The 23,159-nt window shown below is 42.7% G+C and overlaps 1 protein-coding gene across 3 annotated transcripts in view; it reads right to left on the bottom strand.

The window, feature by feature from the left end:
- The window catches only part of LOC138757764 (broad substrate specificity ATP-binding cassette transporter ABCG2-like), a 116,339-nt gene that overhangs the window by 10,818 nt on the left and 82,362 nt on the right, over positions 1 to 23,159 (bottom strand). For 2 of the 3 annotated variants that reach the window (XM_069925599.1, XM_069925598.1), the window contains exon 13: positions 5,798 to 5,952. In XM_069925599.1, the coding sequence (XP_069781700.1) occupies positions 5,798 to 5,952 (155 nt within the window). Of the gene's footprint in view, positions 1 to 5,797; positions 5,953 to 13,162; positions 13,243 to 23,159 lie in introns of those variants that run through there. The other variant, XM_069925600.1, reaches the window with a different exon arrangement.

Here is a 23,159-nt window from a genome sequence, read left to right as displayed (position 1 = left end):
GCCATTTCTACCTTAGCCCAGCTAGGAGGTTGATCTAGACCCATCAACCTACTAATAAACTTCAACTGGGCCGCTTCATAATAATTTTGATAACGTGGTAACTGAAGTCCACCTAATGCATATTTCCATGTAAGTTTATACAATGCCACTCGAGCTAATTTACTCCATAAAAACTCTCATACTACCTTATTCAAATGCTGAAAAAACCTTTTGAAAGTAAACAAAGTATTGACTGAAATAAATATTGAATTCAGGGAAATATTCATTTTAATACAATTGATCCTACCAATCAAAATCAATGGAAGATCCTTCCACTTAATCAAATCTGCTTTAATCTGTTTTAATATAGGGACATAATTTAACTGATACAATGACTGATAATTAACATCTACAAGCACACCTAAATATTTAATTTTATTTGTCCACCTTAATTTTGTAATAATTTTAAATTCTGAATAATCTCCTATTCCAAGAGGTAAAATTTCACTTTTATTCCAATTAACATTATATCCTGACAGTTCTCCAAATTTTGACAAACACTCTTGTAAATGCTTCAACGACCGTACTGGTTCCGTCAAGTATATCAATACATTAGCTGCAAATAAATTAATCTTATCATAGCCTTCATCCCTCTAATTTCATCATTTTGCCTAATAGTCTGAGCTAATAGTTCAATAGCCAATGCAAATAAGGCTGGTGACAATGGACAACCCTGCCGACTTGAACAAGTCAACATGAATGGTAAAGAGATCTGACCATTTGTCACCACCCTAGCAATTGGGTTCGTATATAAAGCTTTAAACCAATAAAAAAAGGGCCCAATTTAAACTTTTCTAACACCTTAAATAAAAATTCCCCATCAAAAGCCTTTTCTGCATCTAGTGAAACCACCATAGGATGGTTATGCTGCTTTCGGAATGCATTGACCAAAGTAATTAATCGAAGAATATTATCTGATGCATTTCTGTTCTTAATAAAAAGTATGTATCAACGTAGCAAGTCTATTAGCTAATACCTTGACTATAATTTTATAATCTACATTTAATAAAGAAATAGGTCTATATGAAGACACTTTTAATGGATCTCTATCTTTTTTTGGAATAACAATTATTAAGGCACTTAAATAAGATTCTGGCAACTTTTGTTCTTCAGTAACTTGTTTTAACACATCTCCAAATACATTAGATAAATCATCATTAAAAATTTATAAAATTCCACAGGAAATCCATCATCCCCTGGGGACTTTCCATTTGGCATTTCCTGTATAGCTTCCTTAATTTCAAAATCTGTAAATGGAGATTCCAATTCTTGAATATCTTTCTCATCTAGTACTGGTAACCTTAATTTAGATAAATAAGATCCAAAAGAACCATTATCCTGCTTCCCCTCAGAAGTATATAATTTTTGATAGAATGAATAAAACTGATCATTAATTTCCTGAGGCTTAAAGGTAGTTATTGAATTCTTTTTAATGGAATTAATAATCCGAGATGCCTGTTCAGCTTTCAATTGCCAAGCAAATACCTTATGAGCTCTTTCTCCCGAATCATAATAACGTTGTTTAGTTCGATTAATTAAACACTCGAACTGATAACTTTGTAAAGTATTATAACGTAATTTCAATTTCGCTAATGCAGCTTTTTTTGACTTCGGTCACATCCTTCTGAAAATCTTTCTCTAACTCAGCAATCTGGTTTTCCAACTTTAAACTTTCTGCCATATATTGTTTCTTAACTTTCGTAGAATAACTAATAACCTGTCACCTCAAATAAGCATTTAACGCGTCCACACATTACAAAATAACTATCCACAGAATTAATATTCTCAGTCTAAAATAAAGAGATATGCTCTTTAACAAAAGTAACAAACTCTGTTTTTTTCAATAACATTGCATTAAACCTCCATCTATACGACGAACGTACCGCTTCTGAACTTTCACAGGAGAAAAGTAATAATGAATGGTCTGATAGAAATCTACTTTTATATTCAACTTGCAGTACTCTACCCTGTAGGTGTGCTGATACCCAAAAAAAATCCTAGAAAACAAATCATGTTGTGATGAATAAAAAGAAAAATCTTTCTCTGTAGGATTAACCTTCCTCCAAAGAGCTACCAGATTTAAATCTTTCATCAATGTTTTGATCTGTATTGCCATCTTTGATTTCCTTATACTCTTCAGGATTCTATCCAATAAAGGTTCCAAAACACTATTAAAATTTCCACCAACTAAAATATTTTCATTAGCTTAAGTTAACAATAAAAAAGCTTCTGAAATAAACTGCTCATCTTCTATATTAGGCACATAAAGATTAAGCAAAGTCCAAGATTCAGCAAACATTTTACAATTCACCCGTAAAACTCTACCTAGATTTCCCTCTGAAGATTCCAATTCAAATGATAAATTTTTATGAATCAAAATCGCCACCCCTCTTGCCTTAGAATTAAAAGAAGAAAAAAACACATGTCCAACCCAATCTCTTTTCAATTTCAAATGTCCATTTTCAGACAAATGTGTTTCTTGTAAAAAGGCAATATCAATTTTCATTTTTTTTATATAAGCCAATACCCTCTTTCGCTTAATTGGATTATTTAATCCCTGAACATTAAAAGTTGCAAAATTCATCGCAGACATTTTTACTAACTACTCATATATTTACACTCTATAAAATAACACTTCCCTTTATAATCCTTCAAAAACACAAAAAAACCCACCCCTCAATAAAATTTAAAAAAACCCCAAAAATCCCCAAAGGTGATCTGAGTGTGGTAAACCCACTAGTGTAGATGACAGTCAAAGCTTTCAGTGTCATCCACTGCCCCCACCCCCCCAGCCAAATACACATTCATAATGTAATTAAAAACAATCAAATATAGTAAATATATTCAACCCAATGATTCCACACCCAATGATTGTTCTGGATCTTCAAAGACTTTGTATCAGCTCTTTTCTTTCCATACCCATTCCCATTTCTGTTTTTACCCTCCTCTTAGGAGACGATGGTGAAGACTGCCCATTTCTTCGCAATTCTGGCAATGAATTAGCGAAAACCAAGGCATCGTGATCATTTTCAAAAAATTGAGATTGAAAGTTTCCGTAAAAAACCTTCAAAATTGCAGGATAACGAAAAGCAAACTTATAGCCCTTTCACCATATCTTTAGCCAAATTAAATTCCCGCCGTCTTCTAATGACCTCTTGACTCAAATTGGCATCAAAAAAACACTAATATTTTGAATCATCAAGGATTGATTCTGCCGCGCTTTCTGTACCGCCATTTGTTGAATAATTTCTCTATCTTGATATTTCAAACAATGAATCAATACTGCCCTCAGTGTTTGTCCTGGAAGTGGTTTCTTCCTCAACACTCTATGGGCCTGATCCAGTTCCAAACCTTCAGGAAAAAGCTCTTTACCCAGTACCTCTGGGATCCAATGCTTAAATTTTTTTATTGGATCAGAACCTTCAAAGTCCTCTGGAAGACTAACTATTTTCACATTATTTCTCCGGCTTTGATTTTCCAATGAATCAATCTTCATCAATAAATCCCTTCTTTGAATCCCCCAATCTACAAAAGAACCTTCTACTTTTTCCACTTTTTCTTTATTGCTTTCCACCTGATTTTGACATTCAGAAAAGGATGTTTCAAATTTTTTAAAGTTATCTTGTACAATATCAACAGATTTTATACATCTGTTAATATCACTCTTAACCACAGTAATTTCTTGTTTCATAGTTGACAGTTCTTCACACAATGTAATTTTGTTTTCACCTTCATTAATCCTTGGGTCATTTGAGATGACATTTGTTTTGACATATTATCCATTTGGAAAGCAATCCCATCCAAAACAGTGACTACTGAGTCCAATCCCGATTCCATAGCCACTTTTTGAGGTCTACCTTCTTGAACTGCAGGCTCCTCCTCCTGGGCAAATTCCAATAAGTTCCACTTCTCCTTCAGTCACCATAGGTCCTTTGACTGTGCAGCTGCGGATCTAGACACCTGATTCCGCACCCCGACTACATCGGGGTGCTGGCGCTTGGACTCCCCCACAACTCATATTTTTTCCAGAAGATCACGGACCCGAGATGCTCTGCACATGCCCGGTAGAACCGCCGGATGCGCAAGAGCGTCCTCCGACGCTACACTGCGCGCCCCCGGGCCACCCAGCAATGTCGCGGGCTCACGGGCCCCTTTGTTGGTTGGGCCGCCCATGTGCACGGCTTCACGTGCACGCGGGTCAGCTATGACCGAACTCACCAAAGTGCCGGCGCCATCTTATGACTGCAGGATTGGCGCTGAGGTCAAGCTTGAACGGGCAGGAGTCCTTTGAGGTGTGGAGAATCCCAACAATAACTCCGTAGATTCAGCTGTACAGGTAGGCCTCAAATCATCTATACTTTTATATGGTAATTTCTTCTGAAGTTGAGTTTTAGATTTCTTCACATTGGTAGCCATGATGAATCACTGTTATTCAAAAAACTGTAAATATTATTTTTAACCACTTTTATACTTTTTAAAATCGGGTATTTAATAATCCAGCTGGGGAAAGGTGGAACACACATCTTTCTTCTATGCCATCTTGCCACGCCCCCTCTCTCATTCTTTAATCATAATTTCTTTCACTAAAGAATCACTTTTTTAAAAACTTTTGTTAAATATTTCAGTTTTACACATTGATAGGAACATCTAAGAAGGAAGAAAGGCTAGCAGTGAGAATGAGAGATGAAAATACTATTTGTACAAGAGCAACACACAGAAGTGCTGAAGGAACTCAGCAGGCCCAGTAGCATCCACACATTAACCTTCGTGCTTTCCATGGATGCTGCATGACCTGCTGAGTTCATTCAGCATTTGACAATAGACAGTAGGTGCTGATGTAGGCCAAATTGGCCCGTCGAGCCACCACTGCCATTTTTCAGATCATGGCTGATCAACCATTCCCTGCCTTATCCCCATAACCCTTAACTCCTCTGCCCACAAGAGCCTTATCTAACTCCTATTTGAACATATCCAGCGAATCTGCCCCTACCACCCTCTGCGGCAAAGCATTCCACAGATATACTCTTCTCTGGGTAAAAATATTTTTCCTCATCTCCGTCCTGAAGGGCCTTCCATGTATACTTAAACTATGCCCTCTAGTCCTAGTCTCTCCCAACATTGGGAACATGTAGTGGATTGTTCCAGTCCACTAGCATCTGCACTCCTTGTTTACATTCAGGGACAAGAGGACAAGATTAGTTGTTGAACAGATTTTAGGATGGGAAGAGGTGACAAAAGCCCCTTTTAAATTGCAGCACCTGGGTAGCCCTCCTGGGACCTGAGTGCGATTGCTGGGGCAAAGGTGCTGGATGCACCTTTCAAATCGCAGGGGGATCAACCCATTAAATGACCAACCCATTAAATGACCAACCCGACGATTTAAGGGGGATCCTGCCCCCGCAATGATGTATCACGCACTCACCAGAAGTACTGTCCAATGTTCAGATGCTGGCTGCCCGGTGACGTGTGCATGCAAGTGCTGACATCACCGGAATAGGTGGGTCGGCCATTTTCCTCTTCAAATTGCCTGTGGACGTGACCTAGGTAAGTTTAACTTGGTTCCATGACTACCTCTGAGGTAGGTGAAGGACCCAGTTGGATTTCAATGGGGTTGACCAGATCGGACCCTTTCTAACTGCCACATTACTGAGGTGCTAACTGGGCAAATTGCCCAGTTAACCCCATTTTATGCGGCTGTTTGAAGGATTTTAACTAAGGCATTGGAGGAACAGTAATAAATCAGGGAAATGTGACTTACAATCATGACGACAAATATTATAGTAATAATGAGATGAGCAACACCAATGATACTCAATCCAGTTGTAACAGCCAATCCCAGAGATGTGGCTGTAATGGACACCTGGATCAACGTCAGCAGTGCAATGAAAAAGGCACCAGTGTCTAACTTGAAGCCTGAAAAATAAAACCAGAACAGTTGTAATTTTAAAAATAACAGTTAATTAAATATTAATTTAATTAATCTATTTTCTTTGCTCTGCTACATCTATCAAAAATTACATCCAAATAGTGCACAATGCAGCAAAGGATGCTTCCTTACATTTAAAACAAATATACCTGTCTGATTTTGGGGCTGATGCACTCTATGTGAAACGAGGAATAGATAACCGAGCAGATTTTTGAGTGGAGGTGAAATTACAGAGTTGTTGATATGGGTGACTTCAACTGCTCTAATATTGACTGGCACCTCCTGACTGCAAGAGGGAAAAGATGGGACTGAATTTATCAGGTATGTTCAAGGAGGCTTCCTGACAGTGTGTGGACCAGCCAATGAGAGATGAACCTGATCAAGTGGTGGACCTCTCAGTGGGGTAGCATTTCAGTGAAAGTGACCGAAAATCCCTGAGCTTTAGCATTGCTATGGACAAGGATAAAAGCAGACAAAATGGGGAAGTGTTTAATTGGGGAAGGATTCATAATGATGGGATGAGGCAAGAACTAGCAAGAATAAATTGGAAACAGATGTTCGAAGGTGAAAGCACAGATGTGGAAACGCACTGGGTTCAGGATAGGTTTGTCCCAATGAGACAGGGAAAAGATGGTAGGAAACGGGATCGGTAGTTGACAAAACAGGCGAGGCAGCTAGTCAAGGAGGAAGAAGAAAGAAAACAATAGATTTAGGAAGCAGGAAACGGGAATGGCTTATGGTAAGGCAATTAAGAAAGGATTTAAGAGAGTTCAAAGAGAGCATGAGAAAGCCTTGGCAGGTAGGATTAAGGAGAACCCCAATGTGTTCCATGCATATGTGAAGAATAGAAGGATGATGAGAATATGGTGGGGCCGTGAAAGAATAATGGAGGCAACAAATGCCTGGAGGCAGAGGAGGTCCTAAATTAATACTTTGCTTCTGTCTTCAAAAGATAAAACGTCCTTGTTCAGAGTGAGGTTGGAATAGAACAGGCTTGTGGGCTGGACTATGTGGAGATAAAGGAATAGGATGTGTTGGATCTTCTTAAAAACATCAAGATTGGTAAATCCACGGTCCTGATGTGATAAATTTCAGGTCGATGTGGGAAGCAAAGAAAGAGATAGCTGGGGCACTGACTATGATCTTTGAGTCCTTTTTGGCCAAAGGGGAGTTGCTGGAGAATTGGAGAATAGCAAATGTTTAAAAAAGGTAATAGGGAAAATCCTGGGAATTATAGACCGGTGAATTCTACGTCAATGATATTCAAACTATTAGAGAGGTTTCTTAGAATGAGCATTTGGATAAGTACAGTCTACTCAGGGATGGTCAGCATGCCTTTGTGATGGGATGATCATGCTTCACGAGCCTAACAGAGTTTTTTTGAGGAGGTAACATAAGAAATTGATGAAGGTAGGGCTGTATATGTGGTCTATGGATCTTAGTAAGACATATGACAAGGTCACCCATGAGAAGACGCCTTCAGAAAGTCATAAGGCATAGGATCCAAGTAACCTTGGCTGTGTGGATAAAATAAATGACTTGCGTGTAGAAAGCAGAGAGTAATAGTGGATAGAAAAATTTTTTGCATGAGGTCAGTGACTAGTGGAGCTCCACAGGGATCTGTTCTGGGACCCCTGCTCCTTGTGATTTTTATAAATGACCTAAATGAAGAGGTGGAAGGATGAGTCATTAAGTTTGAGGATGATATGAAGGCTGGTAGAATTGGATGGAGGTGAAGGTTGTCATAGGTTACAAAGGATATAGACAGGATGCTGAGTTGGAGAGAAAAGTGGCAGATGGAGTTCAATCCGGATAAGTGTGAGGTGATGCATTTTGGAAGGTCAAAACTAGAAGGATGAGTACAGGGTTAAAGGTCAGTTACTTAAGAGTGTGGAAGAACAAATCCATACATCCATCAAGGTTGCCGTGCAGATTGAAAGGATAGTTTAAATTTAAATTTACAGCCCATGAGTCTGTGCTGCCCAATTAACATCCAATTAATCTACATCCCTGGTATATTTCGAATGGTGGGAGGAAACCGGAACCCCCATGAGTCTGTGCTGCCCAATTAACATCCAATTAATCTACATCCCTGGTATATTTCGAATGGTGGGAGGAAACCGGAACCCCCAGGGAAAACCTACACAGACATGAGGAGAATGTACAAACTCCTTACAGACAGCGTGGGATTCGAATCCTGGTCCTGATTGCTGGTGCTGTAAAGTCATTGCACTAACCACCTTGCCAACCATGCTAGTTAATAAGTTAAGAAGGCCTATGGGATGCTGGGCTTCATAAATAGGGGGATTGAGTTTAAGAGTCAAGAGGTCATGTTGTAACTCTACAAATCTCTTGTGAGACTACACTTAAGAGTATTGTGTTCATATCTGGTCACCTCATTATAGAAGGAAGTGGAAGCTATGAAGAAGATGCAGAGGAGATTTACTAAGATATTGGCTGGATTTGAAAATATTTTATGAGGCAAGGTTAGTAGAGTTGGGTGTGACAGGCCCAGAGGACCCCAAAATCCAGCAGCAACAGAAATTCACCAAGACAAATGGTTACTTAAACAAAGGAAAATTTTAATTTTCTTTAAACATAAAAACAGGATCAAACTTCAACTTATTACTATTAACTTAACCCCATTCTAATTCTAAGTGCACATGTATGTAATGTGTGTGTAAGTTCAGAAAAGTTCTTTGATTCACAGTCCAATCTCACTTCTCATTCCACCAAGTTCACTGGCATCAGGCAATTATTATATTGTGCACAGAATTTAACATTTAGGAATATTCACCAAGCTTTGGTGCTTGTAAAGTAAATGGTTACAGCTCAGGAAAGTTCTTGTTGGTTTTCAGAGACAGATTTGTTGCTCATTGGACACACACAAACTGATTCCTTCAGATCAGCCACTTCAGTGTCTTGCCAAAGAAACTTGCCCCATCAGGGCTTTCCAGGTGATAACCTCTTTCTTTCAGGTCACCACAGAGTTTCTTTTCTGTTTCCCTTATCTCAGGAAAAATGTTATACAGCTAGCCATCTCCTCTTGTACAGGCTTTGAACAGACTGAACTCAGAACTCGCAACCCATCTTCAAAATCGGGTTTTCAAACAAGATTCCAAAAGCCACTGCTGAAAACCAGACTGCGGCACCGGACACAATCTTCTGAGTTGTTCATCTGTTGCTTTCCAAAACAATAATCCATTACTCCACAGCATGTCCATACTTGTGAAGTCCTTCAGCAAAGCAGTTTTCATTGTCTTTACAAAGGCATTTGGAGCCTGAACAGTCTGGCTTGAGCAGACTTCTGGCATCTTAAATGAGATCTGTGTTGTGAAATATTTGTGTTTGTTTGTGACCTACACTAAAAAAAACCCCAAAATTTATCTCCTTTAAAACATATCTATACATAATATAAAACATCACATAATCCGTCACACTGGGACTTTTTTCTTTGGAGCGAAGAAGGATGTGAGGAGATTTAATAAAGATGTACAAAATTCTGAGAGGCAAAGATTGGGTGGACAGTCAATGCCTTTTTCCCAGGGTAGAAATAGCAAACAGGAGAGGATACATGTACAAAATGAAGGGAGGGAAGATTAGGGGAGACATCAGGGGTAAGTTTTTTGCACAGAGAGGTGTGGGTGCCTGGAATGACTTGCCAGGGATGGTAGTGAAGTCTGAAACATTTGGGGTATTTAAGAGACACTTAGATAGGCACATGGATGAATGAAAAATAGAGGGTTATGAGGTAGAAAGTGTTTAGTAATTTTTTTTGGAAGGAATATATGGGTCAGCACAACACCGAGGGCTGAAGGGCCTATACTGTGCTGTAGTGATCTAAGTTCTATTTTTTAAAAGAAACAAGTCTTACAAATAATGCACACTAGTTCGAGGTATTATTTCTATGTTTACATGACCAAATTTATACTGCAAAATCTCTATTAATTAAGGACCAGATTTCAGATCTAATTTGGATTCATACTTTTGCATAGTGTCGGTTGAAGAAAACTTGATTACCACTTGTTGTGCTGTTTAATAGAGTTATAATATTCCCTTACTTGTGCTTACTGGAGATAGTACTGAGTCTAGAAATGTCTTGACAGGAGCTGTGAGAGCGGTACTTTGAACGAGAACAGGAGCATTTAAAAGGCACCAGGAAAGTAGGTGCAGCCAATGAAAAAAGGTGAGCTTAAGTGGAGCGACCACTGTACGAGTGGGACTGAAGAGGCTTTGGATGCTTCAGCTAGCAGAGGCAGCGGCCAGCAGGAATTGAGGTAAGATAGTCCAATAGAGGAACAAAAGGATTCAAAAAGAAGGCACCAATAAGGGCAGTTTTTAAAAATTTCCTGGTCAGTGGGAATGGCAGCCAGGGCAGGGACATGCTCCTCTTACAGAATGTGGATAGTTAGGGAAGCCAACAATATTCCTGGTGACTTCAGAAGTGAATCCAGCTGCAGTGCCTTAGAAATTTGTTAGGGAACTGGAGCTGGATAAACTCCGGATCAATTTGGGAGGCTAAGGGGGTGATAGACAGGAGTTACAGGGAAGCAATCACATACAAGAAAGTCAGGTCTCTGGCGTGGAATCGAGGAGGAGAAGAGGTGAGCTGTATTGATAGGGGATTCCATAGTTAGAGGGAGAGATTCCATGCCAGAGATGTGGAAGAGGTCAAGAATCCTATATGGCATATTGCCTCTCAATTACCAGGGTCTTGGATATCTCAGATCAAGTTCATGGCATTCTCACGAGGAAGGATGAGCAGTCAGATGTCACGGTCCACGTAGGGACAAATGACGTGGGTAGGTAAATCACAAAAGTCTGCAGACACCGTGGTTGAAGTAAAAACATGAAATGCTGGAGGAGCTCAGCAGGCCATACAGTGTCCTTTATGTAGCAAAGGGAAAGATACATAATCAGCATTTCAGGCTTGAGCCCTTCATCAAGGTATGAGAAAATGCCGGCAAGCATCCGAATAAAAGAGTAGGGAGATAATAGGTGGAGGAGGGAGGGGTTAGCAGCAATGGGGGGGTGAATGGTAGGGCTATGGGTGAAAGAACTGGAAGGACAGGAAAAGGGAGAGTGGGAAGAAGAAGCGAGCAGGATTACTGGAAAGCAGTAAATGTGATGGTACATGGTATTGCGGGCACGTTCTACACTGAGCTGGGCAAGCTAGCCCACCTGCAGAACCAGTAGCCCCTCCCCTTAAGACCCCTAATAAAGGCTGAGAGCCCTAGTCTCCTCCCCCATACTTGCCCTTGGACTTGAGCCAGCAGCATGCTGAGGCATGCTTGGATCTTTAGACCAAAAAAGCCTTTGGCCCTTACTTCATGTCTGTGAGTGGTCATTGATAATGCTACAATTTATTGATCTAAAGTTTTAAGCACCATGGACAAGGTAATTCGGTTGGAGATTGACCCCAAAGACCCAGAGGCCTCTGTGAAATTCGACATGTAGCTACAATGCTTGAAGGCCTACACAAGGCACAACGAAATCACAACAGACAGTGATGAGAATGACCTACTATTTGCAGTGGTAGGCCATCTCGTGTACCAACTGATCTGCGATTGCATGGAGTATGAGGAGCTGATGGCCCTGCTCCTTCAACAATGCGGAGCGGCAAGGAATGCCACGTACGCGCATATTTAGCTTGGCTCCTGACACCAAGGCCCGGGTGAGTCAGTCAATAAGTTCGTGCGGGCCATGTGGGAGCTGGGATGAGCCTGCGGGTGCTGGGACATGACGGCAGCCGAGTACCTAGACAAGTTCATCCACGACAGGCTAGTCGCTGGATTCCACTTCCAACACATCCACGAACGACTCCTGGAGGACGGTCGGTCCCTACAGAAGGTGGTGCAGATGGCCTGGGCCATGACTGCCCAAAAGAATGCTTAGGTCTACGCCATGGGTCACGTGGCCCCCAGATAAGCAGGACGGGCGATGCCATCTTGGGATTCAGGGCCCCTGCCCCTGATGGTTGCCACAACTGCAGAGCACATGAGGTGCAACTACTGTGGGCAGAGCAAGCATGCCCAAAAGTACTGCCCTGCATGTAGTGCAGCCTCTCGAACTGCTGGCGGAAAGTGCACTACACAAGGGTATGCAGGTCTAAACCCCCCATGAGCAACACTGCTTGCAGACCTCGACCTGCGTCGCCATTTTGGACCGAGCAGCTCCAGTCATCATTTCCTGTTGTGGAGAACCAAACTTCTGGGCCCATGTCACAAGGAGGGACATCAGTGCGGCTTCAATTTCGGTCTCCACTGTGTGCAATCCATGGAGGCGGCCATTTGCGAACTCCTAGGCGGTCATCATGTTGGCCATCAACTAAACGACGTGACAGCAGTGGGTCAGACAGCGAACTGACGTTAGCCTCGATCATCTTGGACCAGAGTCAACAACACCAGCTGGGACGGTCCATGATGGACATAGAGGTAAATGGTCACACCACAGGTTGCCTGTTCGACACGGGGAATACCGAGAGTTTCATACACCTGTGTTCTGCTGAACGCTATTCCCTGACCATGTCCCCTGTGAAGGGCCAGGTAGCACTAGCCTCCGAGTCCCTCTCGACAGAAATCCGCTGGAAGAGCTACATGAACCTAACCGTCGGGGGGACGAAATAGAAAAATTTCAGACTGCTGGTGATGCCCCATCTCAGCGCCCCCGCCATTTTGGGGATTGGATTTCCAGTGCCAGTTAAAAGGGGAGCTGATGCAGTTTGACAGCCCCCATCCTCCACTCAGTCAGGAACAACCAGTTCTGGGAGGTCCCACCTCCCCCCCTTTTGGAGAGGCCTAATCATGTAGCCTGGTCACCCTACGGGTCCATCCATCCCACTGTTCCAGAACCTCACCCCAGGCTGTAGACCAGTGGCCACTAAGAGTAGACGGTACAGCCCAGAGGACAGGGGATTCATTAAGTCCAAGTTGGAACGGTTGCTGAGGGAGGGCATAACAGAGCCCAGTAATAGTCTATGGAGGGCACAGGTGATGGTGGTAAAGGGGGCAGAGAAGAACCGGATAGCGTACCATCAAATCCCAATCTGCCCAAAGGACCGGCCCTACACAGCATTTAAGGCCAACAGTAGACTGTACCAATTTTTTGGCCTCAAAAACGGGGTGTCGATGTTCCAAAGGGAAATTGACCACGTGGTGGATGACAATGGGTTAAAAGCCACTTACCCATATTTGGATAATGTCACCGCATGCAGCCATGACCAGAAAGAACATGACGACAACCTGTGGAGGTTCCTGTCCACTGCAAAAGCCCTCAACCTAAGGTATAACCAAAAGAAGTGCATGTTCAGCACGGAATGGCTGGTGATTCTGGGGTATGTGGTGCAGCATGATCTAATTGCCCCGACAATGAATGCACGCATGCCCTCCTGAAATAACCGCTACCAGAACCCCAAAGCTTGAAAAAAATGCCTGGGGCTCTTTTCATATCAATGGGTCCTCAACTATGCCCACAAGGCCCAACCCCTGGTGAAAATCACAACCTTCCCCCCCCCTCCCCCCCACTTTGGCAGAGGCCCTTAAAGCCTTCGAGAGCATCAGGGACAAGATTGCCAAGGCAGGAACTCACACTATTGACGAGTCGGTCCTTTTCAAGTGGAGAGTGGTGCCATCGACGAGTCGGTCCTGTTCCAAATGAAGAGTGATGCCTCCGACTTTGCCCTGGCTGCCATACTGAACTAAGCAGGCAGGCCAGTGGCATTTTTTTCACACACCCTGCAAGGCCCCAAATGCAGACACTCTGCCGTGGAGAAGAAGGCACAGGCTATAGTGGAGGCAGTATGTCACTGGAGGCACTACTTGAACAGCAGGCCATTCACCCTGCTGATGGACCAGAGAGCCGTCGCCTTTATGTTTAATAACAAACAGTGGGGCAAAATTAAGAATGACAATGCAGAATTGAACTGTCCACCTATAATCACGAGATCTTGTACCGGCCAGGTAAGCTCAATGAGCCCCCCCCGAAGCGCTGTCCAGAGGAACCTGAACTGGGGTGCAAGTAGATCGCTGCCTCGCCCTTCACGATAGCCTCTGCCACTCTGGGGTCACAAGACTCTACCACTTTGTGAGGGCATGTAATCTTCCCTACTCTGTGGAGGAAGTCAGAGAGCTGACATGCAATTGCCTGGTCTGTGTTTTACAGACCAGAGAAATCCCACCTCATCAAAACCACTCGCCCCTTTGAACGACTCAGTATAGACCAAGGGGCCCCTCTGTCCACAAACCAGAACAGCTATTTCCTGAGCATAATGGATGAATACTCACACTTTCCATTCACCATTCTCTGCCCAGACATGACCACAGCACTGGTCATTAAAGCACTCTACACCATATTCACTCTGTTCAGATACCCCATATACGTGCATAGCAACTGGGGATCAGCATTAATGAGTGAGGAACCGTGACATTACTTCCTCTCCAGGGGCATAGCGATTAGAACCATGAGCTACAACCCCGAGGGAATGGCCAGGTAGAGAGGAAAAACAGAACCATTTGGAGGGCAATCCTGTTAGCCCTAAAGATGAGAGGGATGAATGTGTCCCAGTGGCAAGAAGTACTTCTGGAAGTACTGCATGCTACCAGGTCCCTACTCTGTAGGGCTACGAATGCAACACTCCATGTAAGAATGTTCTCCTTCCCTAGGAGGTCAGCATCAGGAACCAAGCTGTTGGTGGACCCACTAGTGGAGAAGTGCACCTCTTGAATGCGAACCCCCAGTATGCGCTGGTAAGGTATCCAGATGAATGGGACGACATGCTGTCCATTCAGGACCGGGCACGAGCGGGAGTCCCAGTGCGGGAGGTGCATCTGATACCCTTGGGCAGCGACCAGCCAGCCCCAGGGAACACCTGGGATGAGGACTTAGACATCTCAACCCCAGCACAGTTCCCCCCACTGGAGGGTTCCCCTCCTCGGTTACCGACTAAACCCCCCACTCCCATGGACCTGGGAGACATTGACACGGTTCACCAGCACCCCCCCTAAGGTCAGTTCAGTGACCGAGCCATTGGCGCAAGAAACACAGCCAGTGGGACTGCGGAGGTCCGAACGGGTAAAACCACCAGAGAAACTAATTCTGTGAACATTACTGTGCAACTCATGGACCGTAAAGACAGTACCCCCATCACCCCGCTGGACTCTATCTAAAAAGGAAGGGTAAATATGGTGGAACATGGTATTGAGGGCATGTTCCCCACTGAGCTGGGGAGGCTGGCCTACTTGCAGAACCGGTAGCCCCTCCCCTTAAGGCGGAGAGCCTTAGTCTCCTCCCTCATACAGTGAAACCTTGTTAGAACGCCATTCGTTAATCCGCAGAATCGCTTACAGCGCGGGTATCTGTGGACCCCAAACATTGATTTTAGGATGTCAGGCTAACAGTGGCTAACAGCCACAAACTCAAAAATGGACTCATGACTCATTTACAAGATGTGTATGTTAATATGTGAAGCTTAAAGGTCTTATTATAGGGTTTGAGTCACAGTATTCTCTTTTCCTCCTTCCTGAATCATGACGTATATCGGCTGTAATGCGGTATGTAATCTTGGACCCCAACTACTGTGTTCTAACGAGGTTTTACTGTACCTGCCTTTGAACTTGAGCGAGCAGGATGCTGAGGCATGCTTTGATTTTTAGATCAATAAAACCTTTGGCCTTTACTTCGTGTCTGTGAGTGGTTATTGATCAGGTTACAGTAAAATCAATGCTCATTCCATAAGGTTGGAGGGTGCCCAGCTGGAAAATAAGGCGTTGTTCCTCCAATCTGCGGGTGGTCAAGGTGGGGCAGTACCCAAGGCCATGGACAGACATGTGACTGCAGGAGTGTGACTTGGAATTAAAATGGTTGGCCACTGGGAGGTTGCTATGGTTGCAAACAGAGAGGAGGTGCTGAGTGTAGCGATCTTCTAGTCTGTGACCTGTCTCTCCGATGTAGAGAATGCCACAAAGGATGCACCAGATGCAGTAAACAAGTCCTGTGGATATACAGGTGAAGGTTTGCTTCAAGTGAAAGACCTGTTTGGGGTCCCGGACCTTGGTGAAGGAGGAGGTGTGGGCACAAGAGTTGCACCTCCTGCGGTCACAGGGGAAGGTGCCAGGGGTGCAGTGGGTGGGGAGGGTTGAGTGCATGAAGGAATCGCAGTAGGAGCAGTCACTGCGGAATGCCGAGGGGAAGAAGTGTCTGGTGGTGGAATCCTGAGGTAACTGCCGAAAATTCCGGCAGATGATGTGTTGGATGTGGAGGCTGGTAGGGTAGTAGGTGAGGATGAGGGGGATTCTGTGTTTGTTGCGTCTGATGGTAGAGGGGGCAGGGTGGATGAGCGGGGAATGGAGGAAATGCAGTGAGGGCTGAGTTGAGGAGGGGAAACCATGTTTGTGGAAGAAGGCAGGCATTTCAGAAGCTCTGGAATGGAAGACCTCATTTTGGGAACAGATGTGGCAAAGACGAAGAAATTGAGAGAAGGGGATGGAATCATTACAGGGTGAGAGGAAGAGAAGTCTAGGAAGTTGTGGGAGTTGGAGGGTTTGTAGTATATGTCAATGGAAAGCTTGTCTCCCAAGATGGAGACAAGCTTCCCGTGGGTAAGAAGGGCGAGGAGATCCTGCAAAGAGAGATCAGGGAGTTAGGTGCTAAGTTGAGGGACTGATCTTCCAGGGTGTGATTTCAGGATTGCTCCCTGTGCCACGTGCTAGTGAGGTAAGAAATAGGATGATGCTGCAGCTTAATATGTGGCTATAGATATGGTACTGGAGAGAGGGCTTCAAGTTTCTGGATGATCGGGTTCTCTTCCAGGTAAGGTGGAACTGTACTGGTGGGATGTTTTTCACCTGAACTGGAGCAGCTGGTGCTGCTCGGGAGAGTTTAAACTAGATTTGCAAGGGGATGAGAACCAGAGAAGATAGTGGAGTGGGAGTAGAAAACGATCATGTTAAGACTGATGCCTGGTGGGAATAATGTTATGAGGTGTGTCTATTTCATGCAAGGAGTATTGTAGGGAACGCAGATGAGCTTAGAGTGTGGATTGGCACATGGAATAATGACATTATTGCTATTAGTGAAAGTTGGTTCCTGGAGGGTCAGGACTAGTAGCTCAAAGTTTCAAGGTTCTGCTGTTTCAGACGTGATAGAGCCAGAGGGATGAAAAGGGTGGCACTACTGGTCATGGAAAATATCACAACAATGCTCAGACAGGACAGATTAGAGGGCTTGACTGCTGGGGTGAGATCAGTGTGGCTGAGCAAAGGGAAAAGTATGATTGCATTAATGGGGTTGTATTAGAAACCAGATAATAGTCAGCAAGATTTGGAGGAGTAAATCTTCAGAGAGATAGCAGACAGCTTCAAAAAACAAAGTTGTGATAATAGGCTAATTTGAAAGCTTCCACAAGTTGATAGAGTCTCCTATACTGTAAAAGGCCTGGATGGCCTTTATATTCAGGAAAATTTTCTAAATTAGAGGTATCAACGAGAGAGAGAGAGGAGAGAGGAGAGAGGAGAGAGGAGAGAGGAGAGAGGAATATAGGATCTCCTATTAGGGAATGAGACATGACAGGTGATTGAAGTGTGTGTAGAGGAACATGTTGGATCTAATGATCATAATGCAATTACTTTCAAGATAATTATGGATATGGATAGGCTTGTCCTCAGGTTGAGATTCTAAATTGGAGAATGGCCAATTTTGGGGAAATGAGAAAGGATCTATAAAGTGTGGATTGTGACAGGTTGTTTTCTGACAAGAATGCACTTGGTAAGCGGGAGGCCTTTAAAGGTAAAATTTTGGGAAAGCAGAATTTGTACACTCCAGTCAGGATTAAAGGAAAGGTTAATAGACATAGAGAACCTTAGTTCACAAGATAAAGGAACAGAAGCAGGCCACTCAGCCCATGGGGTCTGTTCTGTGACTATGTACTAAGCTAAGCTAAATTCACTCCTAGTTCCAATTTCTAGCCTTCTCCCCATATCCCTTGATACCCTTACTAATGAGATACTTATCCATTTTCTGTTTAAATTCTCCCAGTGATCTGGCCTCCATTGCTTTGTGCGGCAGTGAGTTCCATGAATCCTCTGACTATAGAAGTTCTTCCTCCTCTCTGCTTTGATTGGATAACTTCTAATTTTAAGACTATGACCCCTTGTCCTCGACTTGCCCATCAAGGGAAACATGTTATTTACATTCACTCTGTCAAAACCTTTCAATATTTGAAATGTCCCTTCATTCTCCTATACTCCATCAAGTACAACCCAAGAGCTGCCAAACCTTCCCTATACGCCAGCCCCTGCATTCCAGGAATCATCCTGGTAAATCTCCTCTGCACCCTCTCCAACAACATCACATCTTTTCTAAGATAGGGGGCCCCAAACTGTACACAGTTCTCCAAATGGGGTCTCATCAGTGCCCCATAGAATCTCATTAACACCTCTCTACTCTTATACATTATTCCTCTTGAAATGAATGCCAGCAGAGCATTCGCCTTCTTCACTACCAATCCCACCTGGGCATTAACTTTTAGATTACTTTACACGAGGACGCTCAGGTCTCTTTGCACCTCCCAGGATTAAATTTTCCCCCCCATCCAGATAGTTCTCTGCCTGTTTATTTCCACTGCCAAAATGTAGAACCAAACATTTCTCAACATTGTACTTCATCTGCCATATATTTGCCCAGTCTCCCAATGTGTTTATATCCTTCGGCAATTTTATGGTTTCTTCAACAGTTCCTGCTCCGCCACCTATCTTGGTGTCATCTGCAAATATGGTCACAAAACTATTTAGTCCACAATTCAAATCATTAATATAAATTGCAAACAGCAGCGGTCCCAAGACCGACTCTTGCGGAACACCACTTGTTACAGACAGCCATCCTGAAAGGGATCTGTTAATTTTAACCCTTTGCTTTCTGCCTATCAGCCAATTTTATATCCAGTCTAATATCGTCCCTGTAATTCCATGGGCCTTAATTTTATTTATCAGCCTAATATGTGGCACCTTATCGAAAGCCTTTTGAAAATCCAAGTATATAACATCCACAGCCTCCCCTTTGTCTATCCTACCTGAGATTTCTTCAAAATACTCTAATAGGTTAGTCAAATATGATCTACCCTTTTGAGAGCTATTGGAAATTTGGTTAAGAGGAAAGAGGTGTACAATAGGCATAGACAACAAAGAGCAAATTAGGTATTGAGAAGTATAAAAAATGCAAGAAAGATTCAGGAGGGTCAAGACATTAAGTTGTTTTGGTAACTGTAACATCACTCCCTTCCCTTATTTATTTGTTACTATTGCACTATCTGCTGAATGAGTTGACTTGTCTGAATATCACGCAACACAAAGCTTCTTACTCTAGCTGTGCATGAGACAATAAACAATTCAAAGTGAGGGCAAAATCCTCTGGCCTTCTAAAAGTATGTTAAAAGCAAAAGGACAAAATTGGACCTTTTGAAGATCAGAGCGGTTGGCTATGTTTGGGGCCAGAAGAGATAGGGCAGATCTACTCAGGAAATTGGCACAGTGTCTAGGGAAGTGAAGCAAACAAGCATTGAGGTCATGCAACTTAAACAGGTTAAGGAGGAGGTGCTTGCTGTCTTAAGGCAATGAGAGTGAACAAACCCCCAAGGCCTGACAAGGTATTCCCTCTGTCTTGTCGGAGGCTCGTATATAATTACAGGGGCCCTGGCAGATGTATTTAAAATGCCTTAGCCATGGTGAAGTGCCAGAGGATTGGAGGATTCCTCCTGTTATTACTTTGTTCAAAATGGGCTCAAAAAATAATCCAGCAAATTATAGTACAGTGAGCCTAACGTCAGTAGTAGGTAAGTATCTGGATAGACAGGGACTGATTAAGGATAGTCAATATGACTCTATGCATGGTAGGTTGTGTTTAACCAATCTCATAGTTTTGAGCTTTACCAGAAAAATTGTTGAACGAATGGTCGTGTTTGTTGCTGCATAGACTTTAGTAAGGCCTTTAACAAGGTCCCACGTGGAAGGTTAGTCAGGAAAATTCAGTCATTCAGTGGGAGATTGAAAACTTGGCTGAATGAAGCACTAACAAAAATCTCACATTCAATGTCTCCAAAACCAAGGAGCTTTTTGACTTGCATACAATCCAGTGATCAATGGAAGATCAGAGATGGAGAGGGAGAGCAAATTTAAGTTCTTGGATGTCACTATCTCAGAGGATCTTTCCTGAACCCAACACACAAGTTTAGTGTAATCTGATTGTACAAGTACAACCCGACGAAACAACGTTCTCTGTGGAAAAAACATGCAGACACACAACTAGGCACAATACACATATAGACAACTAATACACATGCAGGGCAAATATTAAATCTATAAAAATAAATAAATAACTAGATAGTGTTATGTGCAAATGAGAGTCTCAGCTCGTGGGTGTGAGCAGTTCCTTTGCATTCTCACTGCCCTTGGGAAGAAGCTGTTCCTCAGCCTGGGTGTTGGCTCTGATACCCCTGTATCTCTTCTTGCAATGACATTGCTCCCGTCGGGGAAGAAATGGAACAAATGTCATCGTGAAGGAAGTACTTCAGTGACTCTACTTCCTCAGGAGTTTGCAGAGGTTTGGTATGATATCGGAAACCCTGGCAAATTTCTACAGATGTGTAGTGGAAAGTGTGCTGACTGGCTACATCATAGTCTGGTATGGGGACATAAAGCCCTGTAAAAGCTAATGGACACAGCCCAGGATATCACAGGCAAAATCCTCCCCTCTATCATGAACATCTACAATTAATGCTGCCATCGGAGAGCAGCAATTATCAAGGATCCACACTACCCAGTACACATTCTGTTCTCAATGCCATCATCATGAAAGACGTACAAGTACCACAGGACCAGCTGCTACCCCTCCACCATCAGACTCCTCAACAACAAACTCAATCAGGGATTTACTTTTGCACTTTATTGATGTTTTTTTCCCTATCTCTGTATTGCACATTTTGTTTACATTTCTTTAGTTGTTTACATGTGTAGGTTGACTCCGGTTTTTTTTGTGCTGCTATTAAGTGGTCATTTCTGCCTCGCCTGCAGTAAATCTCAGGGTTATATGTGATGTCATGTTATATACCCTGACAATAAATCTGAAATCTGTTCATGGTAAGGTAGTAAATTGGATTAGATGCTGGCTTTAATAGAGAAGCCTTTCTGACTGGTGACCTGGGAGTAGTGGAGTGTCTCAAAGATCGGTGGTGGGTCTATTGTTATTTGTCATCTGTATCAATAATCTGGATGATAATGTGGTAAATTGGATCAGCATGTTTGGAGATGACACAAAAATTTGAAGTGTGGTGGACCATGTGGAAGGCTTTCAAAACTTTCAGAGGGATCTGGACCAACTGGAAAAATGGAAGATGGAATTTAATGCACTTTGGAAGGACAAACAAAGTAGGACATATACAGTAAATGGTAGGGCGCTGAGGAGTGCAGAAGAACAGAGGGATCTGGGAATACAGATACATAATTCCCTGAAAGTGGTGTCACAGGCAGATAGCATCATAAAGAGTTTTTGGCATATTGGCCTTCATAATATAGGAGTTGGGATGTTACAGTGAAGTTGTACAAGACATTAGTTAAGCCAAATTTAGAGTATTATGTGTGGTTCTGGTCACTTAATATCAGTAAGGAATATCAGTAAAACTGAAAGATTTACAAAGATGTTGCAGGACTTGAAGAACTGAGTTGCAGGTAAAGGTTAAGCAGGTTAGGACTTTATTTCCTGTAGCTTAAAAGAATGGGGGCTGATTTTAATAGAGGTTTACAAATGTATGAGGGGTATAGAGTAAATGCAAGTAGGCTTTTTCCATTGAGGTTTGGTGAGATTAAAAACCCAAGGACATGGGTTAACGATGAAAAAAGGTTAAAGGGAATATTAGGGGGAACTTGCAGAGAGTGATCAGAGTACAGAATAAGCTGCCAGATGAATTGGTGAATGCAAGCTCAATTTTAATTTTGCAAGCCAATCTTTGTCCCATTATTGTTTTAAACGAGGGGTGGTCAAACTTGCTTAATGTAAGAGCCAAATTTGAGAGCCGTAAGACATGAAAAAAATGACAAACTTTTTTTGTTTTTACTTGCACATTTTACATTTTGTATATTAAGAAATACATTTATATAATATTTATTCTTGTATGTCATTTTTAAACTGCTGATTTGTATTAGTTTTAATAATCAAAAAGTACACGTAAACATACCAAACATTTTGTTGTTGGTAATTCTGCAGCTGGCGCGTCAGGAGCTCTGGTGGGTGGGCAGCCGGGGACTAGGCAAGAATCCATGGTCGCCACGCACCACAATCACGTGATCGCAAGCCATGCCCTCTATAACCATCATTGTGAGCACTGACCCTTATGATCCCTGTCTCAACCAACATTTTTCCCTGAGCCTCATATTCTATGCCAAAGAGCTGCATGTGGCTCGTGAGCCACAGTTTGGCCACCTGTTTTAAACTTATAAAAATGAGGATCATGTCCATTTGTACAGCCATCAATTCATCAATTATAAGTCTCTTAGGTTTTGCATCACTGACAACAATAAATATGAATCTTAATTATTCTTTTACTTTTCACATGAACATTTTAAATCATCAATGGGGGATGTGGGGTGTGGCTCCATCCTTGAACAAAACACTGACTGCATCTTGGCAGAGAAATGTTTTCCATTCAAATTATTGTCATGAACTTTTAGTATTTGTGACACTGGAACAGCAGGCCATTCACCTCTCAGATACTTACTATCATTCTAAAAGATTGAGATCCATATCCATTATGACTAACACCAGGAGGCATAGTTTTAAAGTAAGTACAAGATGGGGGGTGGGAATGAAAGAGGAAAGTTCTTCATACAGAGTGGTGAGTGCATGAAATGTGCTGCTGACAACAGTGGTGGAGGCAGGTAGAACAGGATAATTTAGGAGACTATTAGACAGATACATGAAACATAGAGAAATGGAGGGTTATACAGTGAGGAAATTCTAGGCAGTTGGTAGTGTTGTCACAACACTGGGTCAAAGGGCCTGCACTATGCTGTAAATTTAAATAAATAGATAAAATAAACAAAAGTTCTGTAGGAACTCAGTGGGTCACACAGCGTCCATGGAAAGCAACAAGCAGTTGAAATTTTGAACCAAGAATGCAGTGCTGAGGCTCAAAATGTCAACAGCCTATTGC

The sequence above is a fragment of the Narcine bancroftii genome, chromosome 3, assembly GCF_036971445.1.
Source record: "Narcine bancroftii isolate sNarBan1 chromosome 3, sNarBan1.hap1, whole genome shotgun sequence".
Classification (NCBI taxonomy): Eukaryota; Metazoa; Chordata; class Chondrichthyes; order Torpediniformes; family Narcinidae; genus Narcine; species Narcine bancroftii.
Note: the sequence above shows the minus strand (reverse complement) of the source record. Positions and strands in the feature narration are given on the sequence as shown.